This window comes from Pyrgilauda ruficollis, unplaced genomic scaffold, assembly GCF_017590135.1.
Source record: "Pyrgilauda ruficollis isolate IOZ18807 unplaced genomic scaffold, ASM1759013v1 scaffold27, whole genome shotgun sequence".
Lineage (NCBI taxonomy): Eukaryota > Metazoa > Chordata > Aves > Passeriformes > Passeridae > Pyrgilauda > Pyrgilauda ruficollis.
The window spans coordinates 5,654,166-5,674,327 of NW_024524044.1; the positions used below are offsets into that span (position 1 = coordinate 5,654,166).

At 39.7% G+C, this 20,162-nt stretch overlaps 1 protein-coding gene across 5 annotated transcripts; it reads left to right on the top strand.

The window, feature by feature from the left end:
• The first annotated feature begins 301 nt into the window (after positions 1-301).
• ING3 (inhibitor of growth family member 3) lies at positions 302-17,098 on the top strand. 5 transcript variants are annotated; one of them, XM_041471457.1, is made up of 13 exons: positions 404-468; positions 633-704; positions 4,290-4,512; positions 4,695-4,795; positions 6,163-6,228; positions 8,368-8,464; positions 10,611-10,682; positions 10,983-11,102; positions 12,966-13,123; positions 13,484-13,674; positions 14,817-15,009; positions 15,496-15,534; positions 16,156-17,098. In XM_041471457.1, exons 4-13 carry the CDS (start codon positions 4,700-4,702, stop codon positions 16,270-16,272), a joined length of 1,149 nt encoding a protein of 382 aa, XP_041327391.1. In that variant the 5' UTR covers positions 404-468; positions 633-704; positions 4,290-4,512; positions 4,695-4,699; the 3' UTR covers positions 16,273-17,098. The 5 variants fall into 5 exon arrangements, with proteins under 5 accessions (XP_041327389.1, XP_041327387.1, XP_041327391.1 ...); XM_041471458.1 differs by having other exon boundaries at positions 410-468; positions 4,406-4,512; XM_041471455.1 differs by lacking the exon at positions 4,290-4,512 and having other exon boundaries at positions 302-468; positions 13,065-13,123.
• Positions 17,099-20,162: the final 3,064 nt, after the last annotated feature.

Here is a 20,162-nt window from a genome sequence, read left to right on the forward strand (position 1 = left end):
GCTCGCCGCACTTGCGGCGCTGCGGTCGCGCGGCGGACGCTCCGGAGGGCCGAAAGCTGCTCCCGGAGAAGAGTTCTGCGGGTCCTGTGAGGCGGGAATGCCCTAAGGATCGTGGGAATGGCCCCGGACCGCGGGAATGCTCCCAGGATCGCGGGAATGACCGCGGACCAGCCGGAACGGCAGCGCGGGGCAGGACGCACAGCCTCGCCCCAGCTCGCCCGGCACAGACTACGCTTCCCGTGAGGCCGCGCGGCAGAGCGCTGGCCGCGGGTGCGTCAGCGGCGCGAGCAGCCAATCGCGGCGCGGCCGCGGCGAGCGCCGTCCGCCGCCAATGTTGTTTTCGCTGAGTCGAGGCGCTGGTGTTGTTGGCGGCGGCGCCATATTGGAAGGGACGAGCGCCCGCTCTCGAGCAGCCCCTGGGCGCGGGCCCGGCCGCCGCCATGCTGTACCTGGAGGACTATCTGGAGAGTGAGTGTGTGCGCGGCGGGGGCGCCGGGCGGCCGGGCACGGCCGGTGCGGGGAAGCCGGGGGAAGCCGCGGCGAGGAGGCGGCGCCCCCCCTCCCCCACGGCAGCGAGTGACTGACTGGCTCCCTCCCTCCCCCCTCTCTCCCGCTCCCCCGTGTCCCCGCAGTGATCGAGCAGCTTCCCATGGATCTGCGCGACAGGTTCACCGAGATGCGCGAGATGGACCTGCAGGTGCAGAGTACGTGAGTCCCGCCCCTCCGCCTCCGCCCGCCCCCTCCGCGCCCGCCGCGCTCCGCCCCGCGGGCACCGGCCCCACCGCCGCGCCCCCGCCGCAGGCCGGCACGGGCGGGAAGGCCGAGCAGGGGAGGAAGGAAGGAGGCGAAGCGGCGCCGCTCCGGCCCGCGGCAGCAGCTCCGCCCGCTCTCCCGCGCTGCCCCGGGGCGGTCGCGCCCCCGCCCCCGCCCTGCCCCGGCTCTCCGCAGCGCCGCTCGGCCCGGGGGCGTCTCGTCGTCTCCCGCGGGCGGTGAGTGCCGAGCGCCGCGCCAGGCGAGGGGCGGGCGCACGCTCTGGCGCTGTGGCGGCAGCCCCCGGCCCGCCCTACGGCCCCGCCCGCCGCGCCGCGCCGCGCCGCAAGGAGGGCCCTGGCCGAGCTGCCTTCTGGGCTTGTGCTGCTCCCAAAGGCATTTTCCGTGGCACGTCCCAAACTCTTTAGATTTTTGATCCCTAAGAGCAGTGATGGTGGTTTGGAACATGAGTTATGTCCCACTCCTTCCAGCAGGCAGCGGCATGCTCTCCCTGAAACTTTCCAGCCAGCTCCCTAATAATAACATGGGAAGGTGCCGTTTGCTCGGCCCTTTGTGCCCTAGCTGACATGCAACCAAATACACTTTATACTTCCGGTTTTATACAAATTCTATTTTATATAAATGCCTACTTTTGTATAAATATGTATTTTGTACAAAATATAAATACACTTCAGGTTTCTTTGTAGATCATTTTTGTATCTCTGCTTATATCCTGATGTAATGCACTGCCTTAGGCTGTTTTCAGGTCGCATTGCCATTTAATCTTTTTTAATGCAATCTCCTCTGGGACTTAGGTGTCCTGTAACACTCTGGGTAGCTGTTGCAGTCATTTAACACACAATTAATATGGTTATCTATAACTGTGATCCAAAGTATTCATTAATGAAACTGCTACTGCACAAAAGATGAGAGTAGTCATCAATATGGAAGGGCCAGGTTATTTTAAAGGGGAATGAGAGAAAGAGATTGAAGTGACAAGGGAATACTGTTTGGGAATACAAAATGCAGTACTAAGTGGGAGCAGTTCTCTAATACTTTAAAGTGCTTTCCATTGAATATTTACTTCAGTGCACCCAGCAGGTCTGTTTAACAGGCCTTATTGACACATGTAGAATTGTCTATACCAAATATAGGATTTTATTTGGTATATTATCACCTAAATGTTGTCTTGGGTTCAGTGCTTAAAGTTGTGGGAACTGTCATGGCTCCTTCTGGTACATAGCACCACTGAAGTTGCTATCTCCAGGGAGCATGAGGGAGGTGAGCCCTGACTTGGATAGTTTGGAATAAGTTCACAAATTTTACTTGTGTTCCATAAGAAGGCAAAGAAAATAGTAGGGGTTTTTTAGGTGTGCTTGAGAACTTGAGGCAGCTAGCAGTGTCAAGACAGCAGTTTGTAATTTCCTCTGCTTTAACTGAAAATGACAAATAACATTCCATGTTGTATTACTGGAAGTAGTAAATGACAGTGAATATTGTATACTAGGACCAGCCTTAAGTGTAGAGAAAAAATTTCTCACACCTTGGTACTTCTGTAATTATTGTGCAGTGATTGGCAGGGTATCCAAAGATATTTATGAAACTTCTGGGCTAGCACCTCTTCAGCATCACTTGCCCAGCTGCACGATGAACACTACATGCAAACCTGGAGGTTGTGTGGTGTCTGAGAAGTACTTGAAAGCAGTACTTTGAAGAGTGATGCTGTCCTAGAAATCTAAGAGATATCTCTGCTGTTCTCCTTTAGTGTCATTGTTGACTTTGTATTTTGTCCTGTTTGGACCACATTGACTCCTAATGAGGCAGGTTCTGCTGTTTGTAGTTGGAAGAAACAATAAACCAGATCTATCTGCTGTATATTCTGATAAGATTGCTGTGGAAAAAGCAAAGGTTGTCTGAGTTGGGACTTGACTCTTGAGCTTTAACTGAGCTCCACATGAAGCATAAAATGTGTTTCTCTGTTTAAGTTAAAATCATGGATTATCAGGATTTCGTGGTAAAATGTCAATATCTGGAAAAAAGACTGTTCTCATAGTTTTGGCAACTCTTGAGAAATTTGATCTAAGAAATTAGTATCTCAGAATATAGAATCACAAGAAAAAATGGATGAACTTGAGTGTAGCAGAGAGAACTTTCCATATAATTGACAGATCTGACCTGAACTTGGCTTTGCCTTTTCTGCTCTTTCAGGAGAGACCAGGTTTCTGTGGAAATTTTCCCCTAGGCAGTTCACACAGGCTGATAACATGTCCTCAATAAAAAGTGAAGAGGGAAGATACTTTTTTATCATTTCTTCTTTATGGAGCCACTAGAATAACAGTTAAGGTGTTTGTGCTCAGAGAATAGGAGATAGAACATTTTGTCTTTTGGCTTTTTGGACCAAATAGAGTCATTCGGTCAAAGAGCAAAGATTTTAGAAGCCTCCTTACAGAGTGTGTGCTTCTTGCTTGCCTCTCTGGCTTCTTAACAGTCTCTACCTGGTGCAAGTGGAAAATGCTCATTTTTTAGCCTGTTTTACTCCAGAACTGTTCACTACTTTGTTAGTCTGGGTCTAAATAGAATTGATGTGAACTTAAGTCACAACAGTTATGGCTTGGGATTAATAGTGCTCTGTCCAGTCAGTTGTTAGATTCTGTTGGGTTTGATCCGTAATGTTCCCACTAAAAAGAAAATTTATTTATATTTTTGATCATTGCGTATGAATGATTTTTGGTTATTTATATAAACAGTTCTAGCTGTGAATTTTCACAGAGTTGGGAAAAACCTTGGCCTCTTGGATTCTCAGAGTAAATCATACTTTAGGGTTTAATGAGCTTTTTGAACTGATTAATTAATTTGCATTTTGTTTTGGCAAAATGTGATCCAGTTTTAATGGTGGTTTCTGGAAAGTGTCTTAGGTGTTCTGCACCCAGAGCCTGAAGTTTGTAGGTGATTTGTGCATTGTCACATTTAATTTAAAACTGATAGCTGGGCAATGTCACTGAGAATGCTGGGAAAAAAACTTCAGTACTGTTATCTATCCTGACGCTAGCAAGGCTGTCCAAGCTCCAAGCTAGTTTGACTGAGGCAGCTGCATGTTTTTGGAAATGTGCAAGCTGTTGAGTGCACAAGTGTCCAGCTGTTGAAATAGTAATCTCAGTGGGAGAAGGGTGGAGGGGATAGGGAAGGGAATCCCTGTTCCTGTCTCAATAAACAATGAAAAAAATAGCTTGTGGTTGACATTTTCCTTTCTGGAGATAGTTAATGTTAGAAAATGGGTGGTTTTATTTTTTCCCCCTTATGATATTTCTCAACTTCATGAAAGTGAGAATCCTGTCCAAATAATAGTTCATCAGTGCATTTACTCCTCTGGGGGTGGAGGGAATAATTTGTGAGCACTTTCAATTTGCCCTGACCCTTCCTAGCAAACAGTGGAGAGGCCCTGGACTTAAAGGCAGTGACTTTGCTCTTCAGTTGGTCTACCTTTTTCAGACACTAATTTTTTTCAATTATTTGGTTTTGTATTTGACTGTTTCTCTTAGGAGAACATTTTGTTTCCTGCTCAGTTTGTAACTGGCTAGAATGTTCCAAAGTCAGCAGTCTAGAGCCCTGGGTGAGGAGTTTGGGTCGTGCTTTAAGTCACTACCACTGCTCTTAGGGACAAAAAACCTTTAGAACTTGGAGTCCTGCCTGTCCCATGCTGGAGAGCACAAGAACCTTGATGAGAATCCTACCAGAATGCAATTCTGCTTCTTGGAAATTAAGGTAAATATTTCCCTCCGCTGTCCACTGTTGCTTGGTTGTTTTGGTTTTTTCTTTTTTTTTCCTCTCTAATAGTTTGCACCTCAGTCCTGTCAACTTTGTTTGAGAAAAAAATTTCCCCTTATTTTCTAATGTTTATGTACATGAGAAAATAACATTTGTCTCACTCTTTTCCTGTGCTACAGATGCAATGGATCAGCTTGAGCAGAGGGTAAATGAATTTTTTATGAATGCAAAGAAAAACAAACCTGAATGGAGAGAAGAACAAATGACATCAATCAAAAAAGTAAGGATATCGTAAGAGTGGGTCAGATTTTTCTTTTGCAAACTAAGACAACCTTAGGAAAAAATAGTTTATGATTGATGGGAGATTTAAGTGTTCAGAACTGTGCCTTCCCTTGGGCTTTCATAGAGGTGGATGGAACTTACCTTGGAGGAGAAAAGTGAGTGAAAGGTTTCTTTGATCAAGAATTTCTCTGAAGTTTTACTGAGCACTTGCTAGCATTTAAAAAAGTGTAATCCTGAAATGGTGAGGAAGCCTGGTACTAAAATTTGAGCTCAGATTTTTTATTTTTCTTTGTGTGACATGAAGTTGTCCTTTCTTTTAGAGGACATTTTTCAAGCTTAGATTCAGCATTTCCTGTGGTTTTCTGCCTATGTCCTTCTACATATTATACATATGGTCTATTTAGCTTGAGAAAGGGAGGAGTAAGAACATGAATATTAATGTGTTTTGTGTTATCCTTCCGTACTTGAACATTGGTGATGGTATTTTTAGCAATGTAGTCCATCATTTTGTCAGGAGAAATTCCTTTGTAGTCTCCTACAGAGGCTACTTCAGCTGATAATTTGGGTAAGGGTTGTTTTCTTCTTTAATTAATGCAAATAGGTTTTTAAATTCTAAAAAAGAAAAAGGTCAGAGCTCTGACTCCACTAGAATAAATCAAAAATTTTCTGTTGACTTTAGTTGAATCAAAATTTCAAGTAGTTTTCATGGAAGATACTATTCAGTGGAAATTGAGAATTAAAAGGCAGTAAAATCTGTTCAAATCTAAAGTAAAAGCATTTGAAAACATACCTTTTTTAAAATAAATTTTTGTCTGTGAATTTTCATTGATTAGAGGAGGCTTTTGGATTGTTTTATTCAAATTATTTCGAATGCACTTATGAGTTAGAGGAACTTACTTTAAAGTAATTTAAATTATATACAATATTATCTGTTTAACTAGAGTGCTGGAAAGGCCTCCCTACAGAGTACTTCAGCATCATTTTTAAGAGCAGAAGGATTTGTTGTGGTTCTGAAATAAAAGACACCCTCTTAAGTCCATGACATGATGCTGTGTAATATAAAATAAACCCAAGATTGTTTAATTTCTTGTAGCATTTCTTGCAGAAATCTAAATATCACTCTAGTAGGAGGTGTCTCCTTCTTGTAATTTGGCTTTTTCTAACACAGGGAAAATAAATTGATATAAATAATATCTCTCATTTAAAATTCAGATGATTGTTGTTTACAGTAAAATTTCAGTCTTTCTGAAAACTGACTTAAATTTGTCATTTTGACTTATATTTTGTGCTTCATAACAGCAGCTTAAACTTACTGAAATGAATTCTGTTACATTCATATTTTAAAAAATATTCTCTTCATAACAGGATTATTATAAGGCTTTGGAAGATGCAGATGAAAAAGTGCAACTGGCTAATCAAATATATGATCTGGTAAGTGGATACAAGACTTGTGGTGAATCACCTAAATTTGTGCCCTAAGAAGTTTAAGCATTTTGATAAGCACTGCAGTCGTGCTGCAGTGTGCAGTACTTTTATGTTGTCTGCATACAGATGCTTTGCTGGTGAAAGAAACATTTAATATTTTATTGAGTTTTAAGAATTTTGGGTAGTAAGTGTCACTTAAATATAAAACAGAGAAATAGAATTAGAAATCATAAGATTTTAATTCATGGTTTCAGCCTGTTTAGGAGACTGGTTGAGAGAATCCCTTGAGATGCCAGGATCTAGGCATCACAAGGGATGCAATGTGATCCCAGGAGTCTAGGAAGGCTGGACATTCTTCCGGAAGAAAATCTTAAATGTATAGGAGCGGCCCATCCCCAAAAGAGAAGCCAGCAAGGAAGAAGACCAGCCTGGCTAAATACAGAGCTTTGGCTTCTCTTTAATTTGGGGGGGAAAAAAAGAGTATATCACCTTGGGAAGAATGGGCAGGCAACTCGAGAGGACTACAAGGATTTCATGAGGTTATGTGGGGAAATAATTACAAGGGCCAAAGCCCAGGTCAAACTTTGTCTGGTTACTTCTGTGAAATACAAAAAATGTTTTTAAAAATATATCAGCAGTAAAAGAAGGGCTGTGGAAAATACCCATCCTTTACTGGATACAGAGGTAAACATAGTGATGGAGGATGAAGAAAAGGCAGAGATACTTAATGGCCTTCATTGCTGCAATATTTAATAACAAGATCTGTTGTTCTCAGGGTACCCAGCCCCCTGAGCTGCAAGAAGTGAGTGGGGAGCAGAATGAATTCCCCATAACTCAAGGGAGGTCAGCAACCTGCTGTGCCACTTAGGCACACACAAGTCTAGGGCTGTGATGGGATCCTCCCCACTGAGGGAGATGGTGGAAAAGGTCACTGAGCCACTTTTGGGTGTTTACCAGAGGTCCCAGTTGGCTGGAAATTAGCAATGTAATGTCCATGTACAACAAGGGTCAGAAAGAGCATCTAGGGAAGTGAGGGCCTGCCAGCCTGACTTCAGTGCTGGGGAAGGTCATTGAGCAGATCATCCTGAGTGTCATGACACAGCACAAGCAGGACAACCAGGGGATCAGGCCCAGGCACGTAGGTTTAGGAAAGGTGGTCTTGCTTGACTGACCTGATCTTCAATATTGAAGTGACCTACTTAGTACATGAGGGAAAGGCTGTGGATGTTGCCTACCTGGACTTTTAGTAAAGCCTTTGACACTGTTTCCTACAGCACTCTTCTGGAGAAACTGGCTGCTCATGCCTTGGGCAGGTGCATTGTTCATTGGGTAAAAAATTGGATGGATGGCCAGACCCAGAGAGGGATGGCACGTGATTTAAAGTTTATTTATTTTACATTTCTCAAGAGAACAGAACATGCAAGTCAGACTGCACTCAAATATAGAAGACAAAAACAACTGCATTAGTTTCACTACAGCTAGGCAAAAGTTTGTTCTAGAAGTTGGAACTGCCTCTTCTCTTTTGCTTAGCTGGTAACTGGAAAAGCCTCCCAGTTTTTAATAAAGATGGGTAAATTTTGCTGTATGATTACAAATGTAGAAAGCATTTGGAATGTAGTGTTTCTTTTCACGATAGTGAGTTGAGAATTTTTTTTGATTAATTTTTAATGCCCAAGAGCACGTCATATTTTGCTGAATCACACGGGAGTCTCCACTTTCAGTTGAGACTCAGTACACACCAAATTTATTGGTGTTTATAGTGGCACACAAATTGCACACGTTTCAGTTCAGAACTTGCAATTTCCCCAGAGCAGCTGAATTTCTGCTGAAGTCCATGTCATGTACTGTTCTTTCTCTTCCCCTTTAAGTTTGCATAACCAGAGCACCTCCAAGTCTTCTTCATCTTTATTTCTGAAAAGAAGTGTCTTGGAGCTTTCCCTATGCTATTTTGGTTTTAACAGCAGTGTCTCTGCTGAGAGAGGGAAATGGAAGTGACCAAGAAGATCCCTTCTGTGCATTATTGTGCTTAGTGCTGCATGGCACAAAATTGCTGGAAGGGAAATACTTAGCAAGCATGAGATTAAGGATGTAGATATTCATGTTCCAGAATTGGGTGCTATTTATTTTGCTTTGTCTAACAAACAGGTAGACCGTCATTTGAGAAAGTTGGACCAGGAACTTGCTAAATTTAAAATGGAACTTGAAGCAGATAATGCTGGAATTACAGAAATATTAGAGAGACGTAAGTATGCATGATTTTCTTTAAGAACTTGACAGACTTACTGTCAATTTGCAGAATTAAAGGATCATACACTTGTTAGTAGCTGCCAGTATTTTCACCCATGTTTTAACCCACTTTGAAATTTTAGTTTAAACCACTCTCAAATTTTAGTTTCAACCTCAATTTATACCAGTGAAATCAAAATACATTTGAGTAAGTAAAATAATTTTTTCACACAACTGTCGTCCCTGTGAATTGTTACAGTAAGATACATAATTCTTTAAACCTGTTTTTAATGGTTGTAGGTATTCAGCCAAGTACTTTTGCCATCTACCTAGTTACAAGGGTAACATTTCTTGTACTCATTGCCAGCAAACCAAGGAGGGTCATTACTTTAGTTTTGCATGTACTGGGTGGTTTTCTGTTTTAAAGGGGCAATAATGGGTTGTTCTATAATGGGCCAGTGAAGGAAAAGCATTTTAGGTAAGAAACCTGCATGTTAAATATAACCATGCTGGTTATTAGAATGTGAATAAAAATGTAAAGTTACAGCTTTTTTACCAGCTTGGTGTAGAAGAATCTGTCTTTTCTGTACATATCAGCATTTAGACATCAAATTCAAATTTGAATGTGATAAATGTCTAAGTTGATGTAACTGTGATTATGGAGGCAGTGGCTGTCTTCATAGCCAAAGACAGTGAAAATTGACTTAAGTCAGTTGGGAATATTAGGAATAAGCAGTCTTTCTTGGAACTTGTGGCTGTGTTGTATAAGCTGGGAGTTTGGGGCTATTTTATTTGTAATTGCTATTACAAATAACAGGCACAATATAAGAAAACTCTAAATTAAACGCTATTAATTAACTAGCAATTGCAGAAAAGAACTGGTTTGGTTTAGTTTAAATACCAATTGGTTTTAGGATGTGGTGCTGCCTTCTGTTGAACTATGTGTTTGGAGAGGTCGATAGATAGGATTTCAAGAAATCAAAATAGAGAAGCACTAGACTGCATGTTACATCTTAAAGGTTTGTTTGGTTTGAGGGTTTTGTTTCCTTGTTTGTTTTTAAATAAAGCTAAAAGTAGGAGACTTAACATTTTTGGCTTTCAGAGTAAGTAAATACATGAGGTTGAAGTCCCACCAGAGGGCAGCCTTTGGGCAAGTTCATAACGTGATTGAAGTCCTCTCAGCCAAAATAGCTCCTTATGCTTTGATCCTCTTCTAGAATAATTATATTTAAACTTTTGTAATATTTATGTATTACTCATGTATTTCAGTGCTTTTTGAAAGCACTGGAAGAGGTAAAGAAATGCTGAGGCAACAGATTTTGAAAAATGAATGTGAATTGCTTTCTTGTTTTGTCTTCTGTCTATAAATAAGTTGGTAGGTATTGCAACTACTTCAAAATCTTTTTGTTAGAGATTGATGAACAAAATATTGTATATTGTTCCAAATTTATCAGAGTCAGAGTCTCTCCTATACTGTGATTAGCCTCATCTTACAATAGATGTTATTCTTAGACATATACTTGGATTTATGCCTGTCTGACTTTTTCCTTTTTTGGGGGGGGGAGGATGGGGGTGGGGTTTATTGTTGTTTTGTTGGTTTTGTGAGGTTTTTTTGTTTTGTTTTTATTTGTATTGTTGCTCTATGTATTTTGGACGTTAAAAAAAATCTGGATGATGATCTGCAGCCCTTTCTTTGGAATGTTAAATCATCTTGAAAGATGAAACTGCTGTTTTCTTGAGTTTTGACTGAATATGACAAGGTAGACTCAGTGGGACAAGGTGCCTTTTTTATACAGTTTACATTGTTCAGTCTTCAGTTCATACTGGTGTAGATTGTCAGTACTTTTTGGTGCAGCCATTCTGCAACTCATTTGATTAAGTAGCTTGGTGAGGGCAGTGTTGTTGGTTCTTCTTATTTGCCTTGATTTTAAGTTCTTGATTTCAACAGTTGGACAGTAGCAGTTGTCAATTTTTATTTGAGAACTAATCTCACTAGTTCCTGGTTGTACTGTAGAAAGGGTTTCAACTCCAGCAAAAATTGTTCTGATTAAAATAAATATAACTGCATTGTGATTTGGTTAATATTTAAAGATCCCTTTAGTACGTAAAAGTTAAAATGGTGCCAACTCTCAATTTTTGTGTCCTTCTTACCTCCCTCTTAGGGTCTCTGGAGCTGGATACACCAGCACAGCCTGTGAATAACCATCACTCCCATTCTCACACTCCAGTAGAGAGTAAGTATTTGAAACTTATAAAGATAGCCAATTTTTATGTGGGGTTTTAGTTTTTTTTTTTGGGGGGGGGGGGGTTTGGTTTTTTTTTTTTAGTTGAGTAGTATGAGGAAAAAGATGGTTCAGAACTTTTTTCCCTTCATCATTGCAAGGAGAAAACAAAGCATAATAAATACTAGTAATGTCTGTTAAGAAGGGCAAGAATGAAATAGGTTTTGCTGGTGGGAATTAGTTGAAAGTGCTAGCATAATTTGACTTTCAAGCTGAATAGATTCTACATTTCTCTTCATTTATTTCATTTAGAAAGGAAACACAATCCATCTTCTCACCATGGTACAACAGATCATGTTCCTGAAAAGAAGTTTAAATCTGAAGCTCTTCTATCTACCCTGACATCAGATGCTTCTAAAGAAAACACACCAGGTAATCCTAATTGTCTTTCATTTCATTGCTTTTTAGTCAGAAGAAGAGAAACTTAATTATATTTGTGAGTTAGTCTTCTGAAATCACAGAATCATGGAATAGGTGAGGTTGGAAGGGACCCCAGTGGATCATCTGGTGCAGCCTCCCTGCTCGAGCAGCGTCATCCCAGAGCACATCCACTGCCTCTCTGGGCAACTTGCTCCTATGCAACCTGTCCTGTGTGTGGCCACCTGCACAGAAGTTCTTCCTCATATTCAGGTGGAGCTTCCTGTGCATCAGGTCCTGCCCGTTGCCTCTTGTCCCACTGCTTGGCACCACCAAGCAGAGCCTGGCTCCATTCCCTTGATACCCTCCCTTGAGATGCTCACGGACAGGGATGGGGTCCCCTCTCAGTCATCTTTTCTCAAGGCTGAACAGGCTCAGCTCCCTCAGCCTTTCCTCATAAGGGAGGTGCTCCAGTACCTTAATCATCTTTTTTTCATTCTACTGGACCCACTCCAGGAACTCCATGTCTCTTGTACTGAGGAGCCCAGAACAGGACACAGCACTCCAGATGCAGCTTTGCTAGGGCTGAGTGGAGGGTCAGGATCACCTCTCTCAACCTCCAGGACACCCTTGGCCTTCTTATCTATCCCCTAGGGAACACTGCTGGCTCAGGGACAATTTGTTGTCAACCAGGACCTTGAGGTCCTTCTCCACAGGGTGGCTTTTCAGCCGGTCAGCCCACAGCCTGTGCTGTTGTATGGGATTATTCCTCTCCAGGTGCACTGCACTTTCCTTTGTGGAATTTCTAGACCCTGTGCCATCAATAATGACCTTCTGGGATCTGCCATTCAGCCAGTCCTCAGTCAGAGACTGATACTCCTTTCCCTGGGATTTTCAGTCACTTGAAACATGAGAAGTTGCAGACATTATTTCTAATCTGTGTTTTCCATGAAGGGTGTCTGCTTTGTTGTCATTTAACAGCTGTATGATGGCTGTTTCTTTTTATTTACACTTTGAGGAAGATAACAGTACAGTTTTGTTCAGCTAGTAATAGAAATATAAGAGATCAATGCATTATTTTTGGGAAGAAAATGCATACAACAATTTCCAAAGTAAGAGAAAGGAATTTTCACACCTTTTTTTTAAGAGTTGGTCTGAAAATAAATTTTTTTCATGTGTTGTCTGTGTCAAAAGAGAAGTCTTCTTGTATATAGTGACTAAAAAAAACTAAACCTTTCTGCGTATTCTCAATATTAAGGTGTTTCATAGTTTCTTTTCTGAAAATAAAAGACTAAGTAGTTAGAGTAAGTCAACTACTTCACTCATGTTTTAAGTCAGTTTTAAGTCATTTCAGTCATGTCTCTTTCAGTTTTCTTTTGAAGAAACTTCACATGAGGCTGCAAATAAAATTCTGCAGCTGTCATTCTGCAGATGACCCTGGAAATTGTGTTGCATTAAAACTGATCTATAGTTTTTAGAATTAAGATTGTTGAAAGTTTTACTTCAGAAACAGTATAGGTGTGTAATCATTCTTACCCTCTTCTTGATGATTATAGAGGTGAGAATTGTTTCAATATAGGCATATGTGTAGCAGCTGCATCTGTTCTTCAATAGCTGAGTATCATAGTGAGAGCTGTCATTCTGAAAGGACTCCTTGCACATGAGGATAGATAGGGAACAAACGTCTTTTTTTTTTTTTTTGCCATAAACAAATACTGGTGTGTCTAATTACTTTTAAAACCTTTTTTCCAAATGATTAGACTGCTCTGATGTGTAAACGGAGTTCCTACTCTTTCACTGGTTGTCATATAACTCTTCTTAAAATGCAAAGGAATTTAGTTTCATTTTGAATTTCATAAATGTGTTCTATTCATCAAGGGTGTCGAAACAGTAATTCATCATCCTCTTCAAACAATGCATACAATACAAACTCTTCTCAACCATTGGCATCATATAACCTGGGCTCATTATCTTCAGGATCCGGGGCCGGTGCAATTACCATGGCAGCAGCTCAAGCAGTGCAAGCCACGGCACAGGTAATGTCAGAATATTCTTGTCATTCTGCCATCCGCTTATGATTAAGAAGAAAGGCTAGTGACTGCTGGTTTTTTTTTTTTTTTTTAAACTCTGAATTCCCAGGGTCACTTTCAGCTGATGTGATTCAGTTCTTATACTAGGATTTTATTAATATGTGACAGTTTCATCCTGTATAGGTTGCCTAAAGGGACAGCTTGTTTTCTGACTTTTCCTGGAAGATGTTCTCACACATTTAACTGCTTTCTGTACATAATTTCATTAACAAGGTCATGAGTGAACCTGTGCATATAATTAGCAGTTAGCAGCCTTGTGTAGGAGCTTTACTGTGTAATCTGATACAGTATCAGCATTCCTTTTAGATGAAGGAGGGAAGACGAACATCCAGTCTAAAAGCCAGCTATGAAGCATTTAAGAACAATGATTTTCAGCTTGGAAGAGAATTTTCATTGTCCAGAGATTCAGCTGGATATTCATCATCAGCTCTGGCATCTACATTAACTCAGACGTTAAGTTCATCAACCACAGATTCACGAAGTGGCAGAAAAAGCAAGTAGGTTTTCTTACTTGTTGACTGCAATTATAACTTTGAAGACAGATGAGCTTTCTTTTAAAAGGTCATGGGCCATAATAGAAATACATTGTATTTAATATCTGTGGGGGGGAATCAGCAGAAGGTAGTTACTGCCTCTTGGCCATTTTTTGTGCAGGGCTGTGTTCTTTAGTCCTCCCACTTCTTTTTCTTTAAGTAAACTCACTCTACTGATTTGCTTTTTTATCTGAGATGCAATCAAGTTTCTTCCCTCACTTTTCCATGTTTTGGAGAGATTTGATCTAACAGCAGTTGTTGAGAATTACTGTCCAGTGGTTTGTAGATGGTTTTGAAATAATCTGGAGATGTTTGATGACAGTTTCAAGTAAACATGACACTTCCTAATGACTGACGGTCTAGAACAGGAAATGAATTTCATTTCTGATTGTAGTGAAGTTTTAAAACATGTTCAGCAACACAATGTCACAACACATTGAACAAATCAGAACTTGTACTTGAAAGAATTTGTCTCAAAATGCCCATCCTTTTAAATTGTCTTGAGTTTTTTTCTTCATTCAAATTTGTGTGTGTTCACAACTCAATAATGCTATTTGAAAAGCATTTTTCATCTATGAATATCTTGAGTGTCAGGTCTGACCTATAAGCAAAAGCAGAGAAATTTTATTCTGGCACCATTCCTATGGAGTCATTGCTGATGCTTGAGCGGAGATTAACAGAGAATCAGTCATCTTCAAAACAGTTATCTATTGTACATGACATATGACATTATTTATATGTAAATTCCTGTTTTATTGGTAACAGTTTTTATAAGGACTTGACACCAAGGCTGTTGATGGAAAACTTTATGAAGAAAAGCATTTGTTAAAGCCACATGACAGTTTAGAGCTGTTAAATTCCATTGATTAGAACAGCACATCCTGCGCTTGTAAGCTGCTATGACTCGTTTCCTTTTCCAAGAGCATACAGTGGGTGCATTCCAGTGCTTGCAGTGGCTGAATGAAATGTGATGGTGAATGATAGCTTTGGGATTTACATACTGCAGTAGTTCAGAGTCAACAAAGTACTTGTTTAGTGATTCTTTCACTTGGCAGAAAATTAATCATCTATTCACTTTTCTTCCTTTTTTTTTCACTCTTCCTCAGAAACAACAACAAATCCTCAAGTCAGCAGTCCTCATCATCATCTTCTTCTTCCTCTCTATCATCATGTTCTTCTTCATCTGCGCTGGCACAAGAACTGTCTCAGCAAACAGCAGTAATACCAGAGTCTGATTCTAATAGCCAGGTTGATTGGACCTATGATCCAAATGAGCCACGTTACTGTATTTGTAATCAGGTAAGGATGGCCTCCAAATTGAAATACAACTACAGCTGCTGTTTTGATGCAGCTGAACTTCCTTCTCTGAATGCTAATTTTGAAAAAACTATATTTTTACTCTTCTGATCTGTTTTTGTTTACTTACTGGTGATATGAATAACAAACTGTTGAAGCTAAAAATAGTCAGTTTTTTTAGCAATGTGATATCCTTGGAGAGTTTTAAGTCTGGCAATGGAGACTGCAGGAATAAGTAAATTAAAAATTGAGGGGGTCGCAGTGAATTTAGTTTTTTATCCAATCTGAAATATGCAGATGTATGTTCTTTTGCATAAACAATTTTGGAAAATCAGTTCACTACAAACCTTATGGTGTTTGGGTTGTGTAACAAAAGTAAAATGAAAATGTTGTTACTGCTATTAATGAAAAAACTCCTCAAAGAAAGAAATTTGAATGTTGGCCCTTTCAAAATGTTAATTGCTAAGGGTTTTTTTCTTATTTTACTAGGTGTCCTATGGTGAAATGGTAGGCTGTGATAACCAAGATGTAAGTAACAAAGTTCAAAAGGTTCAGGAGCAGCTTGCACATATAACTATTGCTTGTTGGAGTTGCATTTTTTTTAGTTTGAGTAGAGTTTTTTAGAGTAAAGTGCATATGATTTGAACTATCCTTCAGGAAACTTCTCATATCTCCACACAGCTTAGGTTCTTTTAGGAACATGCAGCCTTTGCTAGGTTAAGAAATGCCCTGCTTCAAAATATCCTGTATTTCCGTGAATTTTCAGCTATTTCACTACTAATAAGAGTTGTCCTTTTCAAATTAAAAAGTTTTCAAAGAACAGTTGAATATAATCATGTATTTACTGAGATAACTACATTTAAACAGAAGTGAGTGATAAGATTTCTTTGTCAAACTATTTCAAAGCACAACATACTTATTTTGCTCTGTAATGTGAGTCCATATATCACTCCTAGAATTTTTATCATTTTTCTTAGTGTACTGAGTGTATGTTGCAGTTCCTCGCCTTTCCTTGTTTTGTCCTGTGACTTTTGTAAAATGCAGAATACGCTATCCTTTCGTGTTTCATTTTCATAGAATTGTATTTGTGATACACATTTTGAAAAAAAACCCCAAGTCACAAACCTTCTCTTTGAACTCTTTTTTTAGTGCCCTATTGAGTGGTTCCACTATGGATGTGTTGGACTGACAGAAGCACCAAAAGGGAAGTGGTACTGTCCACAGTGTACAGCTGCAATGAAGAGAAGAGGCAGTAGACATAAATAAGTTTTGTTCATCTGGAAAAAATTGCATAATAAAGGTTTTATAAAGGACTTGGGAGGGGAGGGGCAACTCTCACCACACTTCCTTGCAACCACTGAAGAGTAACATAGCAATCATAGAATGGTATGGTTGGAAAGGACCGTAAAGATCTTCTAGTTCCAGCCCGCACTCATAAGATCTTGAACTATTGGTTTTGCTAAGTTGTGTTTTAATATTGTAGGTAAATTATTTATGCACCTTGATGTGCTACAGATACTATTCCAGTGAGCCTTGGATTGTTCCAGTGGCCAGCATATGCAGATATTTGTACTATCAAACCATTTTCTCTAAGCAGTGGGCATTCTACAAGTACTCAATCTTCCAAAAATTCCGATAAGTCAAGATTTTAAATGTATGTTTTATATACAACAGATATATTCTGCTGCATGTACTGTACTCAAGAGCTGTTACGTAACACTATGTATATTAATAGTGCAAAAAATCAGTGCTTCTGAAAGGAAAAAGAGACAGTGGTTTTTAAAATGCCTTTATAGCTTTGGTTCTTTATGAAACTTAATTCAGCAGGCTGAAGAAAATGGTTCTTGTATACAGCGGGCTGTTGTCCTTTAGGGTACTTGAGTATGTAAAAACAAAAAATGCTGTAGAATACAACAAACTTGTGCCATTAGTCTTTATATGTTTCTGCTCCAGGGAAGGTGGGGGCCATAAGAAGAAAAAAAGGTGTTAAAGTGACATAAATTTTTATACCAAATGTGTTTATTTTTTTGTGCAAGTAATCCTTTAAATTTGAATTGTATTAGGTGTAAAATAAAAGAACCTCAACTCCTCAGATTAATGTTTCCTGTACATTTGTCAAAAAAAAAGGTCTCTCGCTGAAATGGTTTCACAAACTTCCTTTTTTTTTCTGGATCTTTAATGCAGCAGCACTGAACAGAAAGGTGGGGTTTATGCCTATTTTTTCCTTCCTCCTTCTTTCCACTGTTAAGAAATATGCTTTCCCTTTGAAATAAAGATTTTACTTCAGCCCTGTGTTAGGCTGAAAGACTGTGGCTGTCATGTGGTAGCTTTGCAGACCCAGAAGAGAAGAGAGGGAGAGAAGGAAGCAGTTCCATTGCATGACCGTGCAAGTAGTGTCAAGGGAATAAAAACAGATAGGTCCATTAGTAATAAGAGTACGTGCAGAGAATGAAAACAGGCTTCTGTCATACCATGTTTTTTTCAAAATGAAAAACGTAGGCATTTAAAGTCCATGAACTCAGGAAAAGTAGATGTGAAAGAAGGGAAATGTGATTATGGATGATAAATACACTTTGGCAAAAGAATAGGATACAAGTCAGTGAAAATAAACAGCAAGGAGCAGTTTACTAAAGTTCCCTTGAAACTGGGAACTCAACCCACTGTGTATGTATTTCTGTGGAAATTTCAGTCTAAAAAAACACTTGAAGACTAGAATATCTGGTTTTAAGTGAGGCTGTTGAGAGTGGAGATAACAAAGTGTTTGTCTTGTGGGAAACTGGTGCCATGCTATAAAGTGAAATTAAATAAGCAACCAGTAATCTAGACCCTCCTTAAACTGAATGTCTGTCCCAAAGGCTAAGAACTAAGTCCTTTGAGAATTAAGACTATACAGCAAAATCTCTCACTCAGCTGGTAACCATACCTTTGATGGTACCAAAACTACAAATCCAAATAAAATTTCAATTTTTAGTGTGAATATTGGATCTCTGTTTCATTGTGAAATAGAAATTATTTTTTCATTGAGAAATTAGAGAACTCGCAAGAGGAAAAAACTGGCCCTTATTAGTAAATTAGTATTTTCTGTCAAAAAACCAGAAATGGGCAAATGTGAAAATGTGGGAAAAAATGCAATACATAAGTCAAAGACGTAGAATAATAAAACCTGTACATACTTTTGTTTTCTAAATTGGAAGCCTGTAAGTGAAGCTGCCTGGTCCGGAGGTGATTAGACTGTAAAAGCACTGAGCAGTGTGAGTAGCTACATATCGAGAGAGTTCATGCCTCATGGTCAGTAGAGTTGCTGGGTGCTTCCCTAGGTGGACAAGTACAGGTGCAAAGTCTCTCATTAAAGCTTCTTTAAAATCAGTGATGCACTGGTTGAAGAGTGGGCATCCCTTGACTGGGACATCCACACTGCTATTTGCAAAACAATAATAAAAAGTAATAGCAATATCCCCAACACGCACTGCTAAAGAAGAGCAGGACTCTACTGCTCAAGAGTTACATTAGGGATCAGTTAAAGAGGACTAAATGGGAACATAATACTTGCATGTATGTTGTTTTCTCAAAAAAACCCCCAAAAATGGAAAGTGCTAAAAGCATCAGACCAATCTCATGACAGACTGTCTGATAAAGTGGAAAGCGTATTTAAACATTTTGCTAAAACAATGTAAATATAAAATAATATATAAAATAATACTTAGAATTCATTTTATCTGCAGCCGAGTCCTCTGAAGTAGGAAGTAGGTATTACTATGTCGGAAAGTGATTTGGAAGTTATTTAGTAATTTTATGGAAACCCCAACTCACTGTTCAGCAGCAGGTCACATAAGTGCTGAGAATGACTCAGTAGGAGATAAAAAATAAAACAGAAAACAGTTTTACACCATGTAAATTGATGGTGCAGTTAGGTCAACTCAGTGTAACATTCTGGTCTGCTCTGTTACAAAAAAGACAGCAAAGCTAGTAAAAGGCTCAAATTGGAGGGTCAAAGCTGTATCATGACAACACAGCTGAAAAACAGATGAATTGTCTAGGACTCTTCTGGATGGGAAAGAGGCAGCTCCATGAGAATATAACAGGGATCTGTAAATTAAGTAGTCATGTGAAAAGGTGTGTGTTTCATAGAAGTGGTGGTATGGAGGTAGCCAGTCCAAAATGAAAAAATGAGCAACTTTTTTTTCACATGTGGCATGCTTACATTACAAAATGGGACATACAGCTAAGATCCCTGGATCAGAAACTCACTGAAGATTGATCACTAGAAGTCAAAAGAGTTTGCTGAGGGAAGTGTTCCAGGTTGCCTTTGACAGTCCTAAAATCCTCTGGCACTCAATGAAAGCTGATACCAGACACTATGTTAGACGACCTTCAGCATTAGGCAGTGCAGTTTCTTTTAGTTTCATGTCAGTGTTTCAGCATTTGGGTGAACTTTTAGGATGAGGGGTATTTGTAGTACCACAAACTGAGAACCAGTGTGCTAAGCACTCTAATGAAATAAAACACTGCGTATTCCTCATAAGGAATATTGTCTCTGTGCCCTGGTGAGCTGTAACTTTTGTTTATTCTAGATCTGAAATGAAAAAGGGGGAGAAAATACATTAATGGATACTAATCTGAAAATCCCACTAGGTTGTCTCTCTGAATAGTAAGGGATAATTTGCATTCTTCTTTACCAAACTGTGCAAAATGTTATTCGCACACAGTAAATGTCAGAAATTCTGAGGTTTGTTTCACTTTTCTGTTCTGCCTCACCAGGGAGGTACTTTCCACTGTGAGTTGGCTTTTCTTGGCAAGTTTTTTTCATCTCCCTCCTCATTCTGCTGGAATGTCTGGGCCATACATTTTTCTTCTTCAAGAGAGATGGCCATTACCTTGACAGCAGAGTGTTCAATTTTTTTAGACTAAAATCTCTAAGAAGCAGAATTGCAAGAGGAATAAGAGTTGAGTTTTTACACTCTCTTCAGGCTATACATGAATAAAGTTAGGTCACACTGTATGAACATAGTACCTTCAGTTTTGTTACTCCTCCCTGGTTTGACTAAAATGCTCTGAGAATAATGTAACTAAAAGGAGAAAAATGTCACACTTCAGTGTATCTATGCCAATTTACAGCAATGTTCCTCTTAGCACTTTCAAATCCATATCTTGCTTTT

Excerpts from the sequence above, each read along its gene's own strand:
- ING3 (XM_041471453.1), top strand. The coding sequence starts at position 441 with ATGCTGTACCTGGAGGACTATCTGGAGA. Across the intron at positions 4,796-6,162 it reads AAATGACATCAATCAAAAAA|GATTATTATAAGGCTTTGGA; the intron begins GTAAGGATATCG and ends TCTTCATAACAG. Across the intron at positions 15,010-15,495 it reads GTTACTGTATTTGTAATCAG|GTGTCCTATGGTGAAATGGT; the intron begins GTAAGGATGGCC and ends TTATTTTACTAG.